Source organism: Vigna angularis, chromosome 7 (assembly GCF_016808095.1).
Source record: "Vigna angularis cultivar LongXiaoDou No.4 chromosome 7, ASM1680809v1, whole genome shotgun sequence".
NCBI lineage: Eukaryota > Viridiplantae > Streptophyta > Magnoliopsida > Fabales > Fabaceae > Vigna > Vigna angularis.
This window is the reverse complement of record NC_068976.1, coordinates 20,422,695-20,434,074: the sequence shown is the minus strand read 5'-3', so window position 1 is coordinate 20,434,074 and position 11,380 is coordinate 20,422,695. Positions and strand designations below refer to the sequence as shown.

General features: G+C 30.5%; 2 protein-coding genes across 2 annotated transcripts; both read right to left on the bottom strand.

Moving 5' to 3' along the window:
• Nucleotides 1–820: 820 nt before the first annotated feature.
• Nucleotides 821–3,388, bottom strand: LOC108337123 (taxadiene 5-alpha hydroxylase). Its single transcript, XM_017573582.2, has 4 exons — nt 2,739–3,388; nt 1,889–2,330; nt 1,384–1,571; nt 821–1,300 (listed from the first exon to the last, which is right to left on the bottom strand). The coding sequence occupies exons 1-4, from the start codon at nt 3,228–3,230 to the stop codon at nt 998–1,000; spliced, it is 1,425 nt and encodes a 474-aa protein (XP_017429071.1). The 5' UTR covers nt 3,231–3,388; the 3' UTR covers nt 821–997.
• Nucleotides 3,389–4,603: 1,215 nt separating this feature from the next.
• On the bottom strand, nt 4,604–7,515 carry LOC108336436 (protein FATTY ACID EXPORT 5). Its single transcript, XM_017572888.2, has 3 exons — nt 7,161–7,515; nt 5,529–5,616; nt 4,604–4,998 (listed from the first exon to the last, which is right to left on the bottom strand). Exons 1-3 carry the CDS (start codon nt 7,357–7,359, stop codon nt 4,926–4,928), a joined length of 360 nt encoding a protein of 119 aa, XP_017428377.1. The 5' UTR covers nt 7,360–7,515; the 3' UTR covers nt 4,604–4,925.
• Between the last annotated feature and the right edge of the window lie 3,865 nt (nt 7,516–11,380).

Below are 11,380 nucleotides of genomic sequence, written 5' to 3'. Positions count from 1 at the left end.
ATATTTTTAACGGTGTTAGTTTTCGAGGACTAAAACCAAAGTTTAGAAAAGAACGAGGACTAAATTGTACCTTATTTTGAAAGATGGACGAAAACCAGAAACGGCCAATTGTTTAGGACGTAACTTTGTGATGCTAAAAACTAAAATAATACATAAATTTATAAGTGTTTAACATTTAAAAGTTTAAATAAAATTTATGTGTCATACTTAAATTGAAATCTCAATAATACGTATTAATATTTGTAAAAAAAAGTGTGGAATAAAAGAAGAAAACGACTGATATTTTAAGTTGATTTTTGTTTTAGTTGAGAAAAAAGTTATAATTGTGATTTTTTTAACCTGTTATTTAGCAAATTGATTGGTTTTTGTGATTTAGTTTGATAATGACTATGTGCATGCCTGAACTGAATTTGACAGGACGCTCAGAATGATGGTAATGTTTGGGTCCTGAGTATCTTGATAGAAGAGATTAAGTAAAATATAAGCGAAAAAGTTTCATAGGTTTATTGTTTTAGATTGGTCTTGAGTGTTTCGGTAGAAATGATAACTAACATATAGAGGAAGAAGTCTCAAATTTATTTAGGTTGAGTGTGCTGTCATATTCTTTTATAAGGTTTGTTTGTGTTCCATTGGTAAGAATCTCTTCAGTTTTATCTCCGCAAATTTTCAGAGTTTATATTTTTTGTACTGATAATCTCTGCTATGGTTAGTGCAGTCTTGATTAGACAGAAATTTTTAAGAAATTTTTCCATTAAAAAATGAGATAGTTTTCCAATTCTGTCAAATGATGGAATATGCAAATTAGGAGATACATGCGAAATGATTTAAAATAGTGTAGTTTAAGTGCTTGCTTATTCTTCTTTTTGTTCCTGTAAGATTGTAACTCAGTTATTTTCAAGTGTGAATACAAAATAAGGTAATAATTACTCCCTGATTATTAACATTGACTTATTTTTGGTACATCGTATTATAAGACCAGCTGTTACTGAAATGACCATTAAGAAAGTCTCCTTGGCCAAATTTGAATCAGTAGCCCTTGAGATGGTACTGGCATTGGATCCCTATTGAAGAAATTGTCTGAACATAGTTTCCAACTGAATCGGGTCACTAGGTAATGAATTGCAACTAGAGTTTCAAGCCTGGAAAACTCATACCCTGGACATATTCTTGCTCCCCCACCAAATGGAATGAAGCAGTAGGGTGGTACAGATGCTTGGTTTTCAAATCTACTAGGTTCAAACTTCAATGGTTCTGTGAAAATGCTGCTATCCATGTGGGTCATTGCTGTGACCCAGAAAATCTATAAACGTGTAGAAAGGATTTGATCAGTAACATAATTGCATGGAAAGAAGTTCTAATGACAGACAACAGAGTTTCAATTACCTGCCATCCTTTGGGTATGAGGTATCCATCGTATTCAATATCTGTTTCAGCCTTTCTGAAGCCACCAAAAATAGGAGGAAACATTCTAAGAGTTTCCATTGCTACTCTCCATGTGTACTTCATCTTTGAAAGGTCTTCCCATGTGAGTGCCTCTCCAGAGGGCTTGCCTTTTGCTATCTCTTCCTGTTCTGCAAGCATGAACCAAATGAGTTTAATTTCTAAGCATTGTCATGTTATAACAGTTAACAAACTCATTATAAATGATGGTTTGTGATTGACTAATTCTAGATTGTTAACGCATATACTGTTTAATCCAAACAAGTGTTTAATTTCTATGCATTGTCGGTGTAAGAAACCATGACAAGTTTTTCCTGTTTTAATTTATACAAATAAAAGAAGTAATAACTCAATAGTGGTATCTTTGTAAAGAGAGGTACTGTAGCAGGATAAACAAAAATTACTCTTCTTGCGCTGGTTCACACACACACACTTTGTTGATGCATACCTTGAAGAACTGCTGCATAAATAGCAGGTTCGTTGGCTAAGAGTCGGATGATGAAAGTGATTAGAACAGATGAAGTGTCGTGTCCAGCAACCATGACAAGCTTAATGTTGTCAATGATTTCCTTCTCAGTCGTAACTTGTTTGCCATCTTCATCAACCGTGCCTAACAAGCAACTAATCAAGTCTTGGCGTGCAGATGCTGCATTTTGCTCGAGTTCAATCCTCTTCTTCTGCACAGTCTCCTTCAGCATGGTCTGGATTCTTGCACTTGCTCTAAGGCTACGATTGTAACGTGTGAAGGGCACGTTAATTGGGACTGACCACATTCCTTCTATCATCTCTTGGAAGGAATCCAGGTATTGATCTCTCTGTTTTCCACGCTCAAGACCAAACAAAAGAGAGCAAATTATATTGAACGTGAGAGTCTTCATCAGAGGCAATACCTGAAAGAAAAACGAGAATAACGAGTGACTGAATATTGTTTTCCCAATCTAGACTTGCTTCTTCTTAACTCCAAAAGGAGAGTGTACATATATAAAGATAGTAAAACTTAAGCTCAACATCAACTAATCTTATCTATCTAGCTAGGGTAAGCTCTTGATCGCATTAAGAGAATGAAGTTTAAGTTTAACATAATCTTATAAAACCAGTTGATTAGGTGAAGATTACATTACACCCAGTGTGGTCTCCAACAATATCTATAACAATATCACAGTCCAGCATGCTCTTTGGTTTGCATTTTGTTAGGATTTGCTTCAAAAGTCTCTAATTTTCCCTCTCTACATGAAAAATTAAACTGCCCTTTAATCAAACAGGTATTGGGTTGTAAATTGCAACAACAAAGTACAAACCTTGACTTGCTGTTTCCCCTGCCAATGCATCTGAAGGTGATTCCTGACTTCTTCATCCATTTTTCCCACATATCTCTTCAACGACTCTGGCTTCAAAAATGAAACAAGTGCACCTCTGACTCGGCTGTGATCTTCACCACTCAGTTCCAGCAAGGTCCGGTCACCTAGGATCATTTTGATGGATTGTGTTTGCTGGTTAGCAATTGCGTTGCCGCCACTAGAGAATATAAACTTATTTGCAGCCTGTCCATAGATTAACACTGTTGGTTTTCCGAATAGGCTTAGCTTTGAAATGGGACCATACTTGCTGATTCTTTCTTGAACCCACTTTTCTGCGGTGTTGGCACGCATAGCTCGAAGAAGGCCAAGACTTTGGCCAATAATAGGTATTCCAAGTGAACCAGGAGGAACCCTTTTAGAGGGGTTTCTTCCTCTTCTCAGCAGAAGAAGGATTGGGATGAAGAAGAGAAAACCCAACAAAAGAAGATTCATGGTTGAAGTTTTCCTTTTTCAGATTCTCAAGGTAGCAATGCTCTTGTGAGACTATTTATGTTTGACTTTTGTGAGAGATTTTGATCATTTGCTTTTATCTCTAATTGAAGGGTACAAATGAAACTCTTTGATAAAGCTGGCTTTGTACATTATCAAAACTGCAATCTGATATAAGAATGTTTTCATACGTAGCTATGATGTTATTTTAACATCATTTCTCTAATTTTATTTGCTCTAATTTATTAGCTATACACTCATTGCATTCTATAGCATCCACAAATTTATTTGTCTAATTAATGCTCTAGTTGTAATTAAATAAATTCAAAATTAATATGAAATTGGTGTCACCTAGAAGTTAGGTGTAAGATTTGTGAACTGATCAAAAAGAGTATTAAGATTTATGCTATAGATGGAATATTAAGCACGTTAGTCCGAGTTCCTTGACTTGATTCTTCTTTTTGTCCCATATATGTATTGAAAACACGGAACAAGGAGCTTAATTTCTCTTGAAGGATAGAGACTATCAACAGGTATTATTTCTCAATGATAACAAAAAAAAAAATAATCAAATGAGTTAAAAAAGTGTTATAGAGATGTGGTGTAAAGTAGAAACAAACAAACAAAAACGACATGTTGGTTAATGTGTGACACACAATGCATATATACATAGTATCTTCAATATCATTGTTATTCACGCTATTAAGTATCTCATATTTATAGTGCATAGTGTATTATTTAAACAAAAAACTCCACTTGCACTTGTATGTAAAAGCACAAGTTGAGTGTACCAAATTCTCAATCACTTAAAATGATAACTCTAACACGACTAAACATTCTATATCTAGTTTTATTTAACATAAATAAAAAGTTATTAATAGATAACCAACTAAAGATTTTAGATAAATATAGAAGTATTTGTGCAACTTGTGAAAATTTGTTGAATACATTTAGATTTTACATTCAATATAAACAAAAAAGTCGTCTTATAAATTTAGATGGGAGACAGTATCATAAAATAATGAGATGACTATCGAAACAGCCTTCACTTTAGAAGTCTGTAAAGTCAATTTTGTCAATTCGTAGGATTAATTTAGAAAGTCTATAATACATCTATTCGAGAAATTCAACTCCCGCATACATAGCCTAAGAATAATGTCAAAATTCAGTAGGAACAATCCATATCTTAGTAAGTATTTTATAAAATTAAGTTAAGCTTAATAAATAAACAAGTAAGTATTTTATAAAATTAAGTTAAGCTTAATAAATAAACACCCCAGTAAAAATTTAGGTAATTGGAGATAAGCGTCAGTACAAAAAATGGTTGAGAATGTAATTTGTCACACCCAGAAATGTGAATTTGTGGACTGGTCATATAACAAGTCTTAATACATTTCATTTGGAAATACAATGGAGTTTGTCAAGTATGCAACAAATTTGAGCCAGATTTGCATTTAAACAATCAGTGGTAAGGTATTCTAAGAAAAAGGAAAGGAGGAAATAAAACGAGCTGCTTCCAGAGTGATGGAGGACTCGCCCAATTCTCCTACGTGTATAAAGACAATGACAACAACTATCTTTTGTTCCATACACTTTGAAACTATTAAAGTACAATGATATATCTTAGCCATCTAAGGCTTACAAGTCTACCAACAATCTGTATTATAGAGTGAAAGTATATCATATATCATCATATCATCACTCAGCCTTGGTGGGGAGATGGTTGCCGCCAGTTGCCAATTTGTAAAGATAAAATAGAGTCATGAGAGCACTGCAAGAAAAAGACATACATATTCGTAATCCTATATACAAAAAAAAATCGTTGATCTATTAGGGATATACATCCACGGGCAACATTTTACAAAAAACAAACACCCTTAGTTGTATAAAAGTCTACAAATGCATATACAGAGTGCAGACACGGTTAGGATCAACAAGCAAGAAAATTATGTTGATTACAATAGTTCTTAGCGACAGGTGTGGAGCAATTGGACAAAGTATAGATTAAGTATGCAGTGCTTGATTTCTGACTTCGAATTTTGAACATAATAAATAAGCAATGTGCAGTTAAAAATAAATTGTAGAACACGCATAAACAAATTGGAGTGATAGCACATAAAATTATTTCTTTTTGTTCTAAAATTAATGAGAATGTTAAGCTTTGATTATTTAATAAGATTTTAAAGAAAAAAAATTATTTCCATGCATGCATTTACTTTCAAAAACCATGTGGTCATGGATTTATAATCTACAAACCATTTAAAATGCCTTTTGGGTACTTCTAATCAACCCTTCGATTACCTGATTCCTGCAACAAGACCAGCAGGCATAATCTTGGATGTTTCCAAATATCGCCGTCCCATAACCCCAGTTAGTGTGGCTGCACAAGCTGTTTCAAAATATACAAATTAGAAAAAAGCACAGAGCATCTCCTGCTAATGTGGACCATAATTAATTCAGTGATCACAGCGTGTCAGATGAATACAGAGCAATAGACAAACATTCCCAGTATAAACACAGAGATAGTCATAGATCCTACACATGAAAATGTAATTTGATACATCATTACCTCGGCAAAAGTTTCTGTGCATACCTTCTATTATTGAGTATGAGCAGTGCAAATCATTACAAAAATAGAGTATGCTTTCATTAAAGAACATACAATACAGCACTCAAAAAATACTATTCAAGCTGAAGGCTTATGTTTTTGCAACTACAAATCCATTGAAGTTATCAGATTGCTCTTATTACGCTATACGATTAAAACACCAAAACGAAAAGACATTTGTCCCATTGCATAAAGCTTACCCATTTGATTCCAATAGCCTGAGAAATTTTAAATACATATCCAGAAACTCTTGCGTTTTGCAAATAAGAGGCATTATTATAATAAACCACGCACCTAACATATCTTGATCCGTCGACATGAATTCATTGAAGTTTCCATGTCATTCAACAATATCCATAGACAACCTCTTTCCCAACTACTTGACAGTAAGTCAAAAATACAACTATGTATCACTTCCCCTCCCTCTTACTCTTACACCTAACCTAATAAATCCCCCAACATCCTCTTCCTCTTAATCACTTGAAATATAATGTAATACACGGAAAAGCACCATGGTTGAATAACATGGAAACTCCTAAGGTTGAGTTTAGATACACTTCTCAACAAACATTTACAGAAGACAAAAATAAAATGAATCCTAAAGGGCACAATGAGTCAGACTTCTCCCACACAAGTTAAAACGACATGTGCATCTTCACATCTCAACTTCTCTTTTAACTTTTTCATAAGTTGATGCTTGAGATTCGAGAAAATATTGTATGCAATGAGATTGTAAATGATTTTTAAACAATCATCCTACCACAACTTGCGATGTATGGTAAATTTATTAACTCTTACAATGAATGATTTGAAAGTCACGCATTCAAGACTTCCGATAGGTTCACAAGTTTTAGAATATTTGACAATGTTAAACTTTTTAACTGATAATGTATAAAAACTAAACTCTTGGTCTCACCTCACTGGAGAAATTTTATTCGACTTACCTTCTTAATTTTTCTTTCTTTCTTCTCCGATTAGTACTACAAGTAGCTCATAAAACAATCTAGTTTAAGAAACTAAGAGGATTATCGAGCTGATTCTTTAGGAGAAACATAGAATTTTTCATGGAAATATCATCACGACATCCTAACATAGAGAACATTAAAATCCAACATTTCATAAAATCCGAAACGAATCCGACAAATATCCACGTCTTTCCTCACATCCATCTCAACAAACTCATCAAATCACGAATTCTAGCACAGAACTCATCTCAGATCCAGAATCGAAAACAAGTCAACTGTCAACGCGACGAAGCCTAACATCTCCAAACCAAAACAACAACACTACGTAACAATAATGAAAGGTAGAGAAATAGAATATACCGGTCTCGAGAACGAGAGCGAGGTAAGAGTTCTTTCGTTTGCCAAAAGCATTGAGACTGAGATACCCGGCGATGATGAGAAGCAAACCGGAACCGGCGCCTCCGGCAAGAGAAGCTACGCTCCCTTTCGTTATGTACGCAGACAGTCCACCACAAACTAGCAACAAACCGTACGGTATCGTGAAGCAGAAATCGTGCATTTTGTCTTCCCTTTTCCCGGAAAATTCAGTTCAATCGGAAAAATGATTGAAAATGCGTGAGAGTGAGAGAGAGAAGGGAAAGGGAGCGTGGAACGCACAAGTCCAATATTAACACCTCAACTTGCTCGTTTAGAATTATTCAGACATTCAACACTTCATTTTTAAAAGTCAGAAAAATACACTAATGAAATTATAGAAATGAGATAGTGTCATTAAATAAGAGAAGACAAGATGAAAGATGAGAATAATGTTATTCAAAAATAAATTATTATTATTATTATACAAAATAAATTTATTAACTATATTTTATAATTTTTTATACTAATTGTTATTAACTAATAAATTTATGGGAAAAATCATATAATCAATGTATTTATTATACATGAATGCCAGTGAAGTTTTTTTATTTTTTGAAAATTAAAGAAAAACAAATGTTTTTTCTTTTGGTTTGACTAAAATATAACTCGAAGAAGATTAATTTGGAATTTGACTTATGTATTAAGACTTGGTTTATTTATTTCAATTTAGTTAAATTGTGCGTTAGATGCACACGTATTATTTTTATTTTCTGTTTGGGATTGTAAGAAATAAATATCTGTAAAGCCTCCACATAAATTTATTCTTTCAAAAAGAAAATATTTATGTGAGCATAACAACAAAAATATTCTTATTTACTTATTATCTTCTTATTCCTTAGTTAACTTCGCTTTGGGTATAAAATTTAAGGAAAGAATGTAATATTTCATCATTCTAATTGCATGAAACTGATAAAAACATATTTTATAGTTAATATTAAAAATAGTGTTATATTCATTCAAAAACGAATATAACCATGTTATCATGATATATACTGGAAAATGACCAAACTATAGAGTTTTTCAAAACTATAATGACAAAACAACGTTTTATTTTATGGAATCAAACAACAAGTTCGTCTTCATTTAGATATGTATTAACTTTTATACTATCCTCTACTTATATCAACAAGATAATTATTGTAAAGAAAAATCAAAAATAAAAAAACCAACAAAATAACCAACAGTAAGCTAATATGAAAAAAAAAATATCATATATCAATGATCATGTTGTATCATCAAAGTAATCCAAATATTTGTAAAGAAATAAGTTACTTTATCAAATATCCTTCTATACTTAATTGTCTAAATATGTGCACTTAAATCAAACTTATGAAGTTATGCATTTGTTGGGTTTATCGATGATTGACACTTCTCTCCACCCAAAATCTTAAATATCACTCTTAGGAAAATCAATGAGAGGGTTTACCAAGAAGACACAAACACCAATGAGATATGAACCCAAACATATAAGAGATTGACACCACTCTCTACCTAAAACCTTAAAGCAATTGGTTAAGGGGTCTTTCACCTTTATATATTACTTTATTTTCTCATTTTTATCCAATGTAGGACTTAGACTCATACTTTGATTCCTAACACTTTACACTTCATATTAGGGGTGGACAAACTGCACTATTTGCACTGTACTATAAACCAATTATAGTTAACTATTAAATAGTTCAAAAAAACTGGACTGAACTACAAAATAGTTCAAAAAAACTGAACTGAACTATTTTTTAGTTTAGTTAACTGCAATACAATTCAGTAAATTGTTTTATAATTCATAGTTTAGTTAACTATTTATTGTGCTGGGCATAATTAGCCTAATTGTACTAAACTATATCTATACTATAAAAACTAAACTATTTTTATTAAAAACTGAACTATACTCAGCTATTCAATTTAAAAAAAATTGGATTTTTCTATTAGCAGTTAACTATTTCATATGGTAAACCATACAATAGTAACCAAAATAAACTGCAACTCGTATTGGCATCCCAAACATACAGAAAATGCTGTTAAGAATTTAAATAATTTTTTCAAACTTATTCTGAAATAGTTTTAAGATAAAAAACCTTGGTCAAAATCTATTCATTGATTAATTGCATTGATTATTCTGAAATAATTTTAAATTTTTTTATCTATTTAATTGCATTGATTACATTAGAAAAATTGATAAGAAAAACCTTGGTCAAAATCTATTCATTTATAAATTTTAACAGCATAATAATTTTTAGTAAAAATAAAAATAATAATAAACGAGTATGATATATAATTATGAAAAGTAGGATATACAAATATAAATTAATACAAATAACTAAGTTACATATTTTATGAGAAAAAATAATTCATAACAATTTGTAAATAGTATTAAATGTGTTTTTTCTTTTCTTTTTTTATCTTAAAACTATTTTAGAATAAGTTTGAAAAGTTTATTTAAATTCTTAACTTAAATAAAATTTAATTGCATAGATTACATTAAAAAAAATTGATAAGAAAAACCTTAGTCAAAATCTATCAATTTATAAATTTCAATAGTATAATAATTTTTAGTAAAAATAAAAATAATAATAAACGTATATAATTATGAAAATTAGGATATAAAAATATAAATCAATATAAATAACTAAGTTACATGTATGAGAAAAAAATAATTCATACCAATTTGTAAATAGTATTAAATATTTTTTTTTTCTTAAAACTATTTCGGAACAAGTTTGAAAAGTTTATCTAAATTCTTAGAGTATTTTTTTTAAACTAACACTTAAACTTTTTCTTTTGGAAATTTAATTTAGGATATTTGTTTATTTAAAATCACTTTTCTATAAGTTATTTGATAAAAAAAAAATAAATAGTATGTTTTCATTATGTTTGGGTGAAGCAGCAATTTGTTTTAATCAAGTTGTATTTTTTTACTGTTTTAAAATAATTAACTGAGTTAACTCAACCACTAATAGGAAAGTTCAGTTTTTTTAAATTGAACTACAAAATAGTATAATTCAGTTTTTAATAAAAGCAGTTCAGTTTTTATAGTATAATATAGTATAGATAATCTATAGTTTAGTACAGTTAGGATAATCATGCCCAGCCCTACTTCATATCATACACTCTTTCAAGTATGTTGTACAACAAGTTAACAACATATGTACAAGCTATTTGAGATTTTCAATATAAAATTGTTGCTTTCTCAAAACTCTTAAAATTATGTTCTTACATATTCAAATTAAATGTAATTGAATCAAGAATGCCATGCAAAGGAATCAACTTAATTGAGTAATTGTAGAAAAATATATCAAACAAACAACAAAGGTCAAAGTTATCAACAACCTAAACTACAATAATCTTATACAAAAAACTACTTCAATTACAAACCTCCAATCGAATATTGGAATGGTCAATGTAAAGAACATTATGTCTTGGACCAACTACATAAATTTCAACTTGATTTGGCAGTTAACGAAGCAAGAATCTCATATTTTCCAGGATGACTCCCAACAGAAAAACTAAAAGATTAATCCAATATCAATTCCACCATCTAAGATCACCAAGCAAACCACAACATCATTTATCACAACTTTAACATATCACATATTATAATATCAGACTTATCAAATTTAACATATCAATACAAATCAAAAAAATCAATAATGATAAGTTGAATATCAAACATCATTCTATTTAAAACAAATAATTGGAACAAAGTTCATAATGTAAAAGTTAAAACTAGTTTTCCTCACTTGGCAAAGCAACTCAAAACTACTATAAGATCTAAAATCATGTTCAAACTTACAAAATGTTTTATATACACATAGAAACATTAATAAAATGATGAGATTATATAGCTGATAAGCATAGACTCACATTAATGACTCCAATAACTAATAATGTCTCCAATAACTAATGCAGACAAAGAAAACCTATATGTTAGAGAAAAAAACAGATTGAACTAAGAAAAAAGATAAAAAACCAACTTATTCAAAAGTAGAGATCAATCAATTATCTTTGTAAAACTTGATGCTTTAATTTAATAATCAAACAAATTAATGTGATTAGAAACTTAGAAAGAAGAAAAAAACCTTAAAAAATTGTTTGTAGAGGATGGTGTTATAAAAATTGAAATTCAACTATTAAATTTTTTTATATAACTTAAACTTTTAATTATT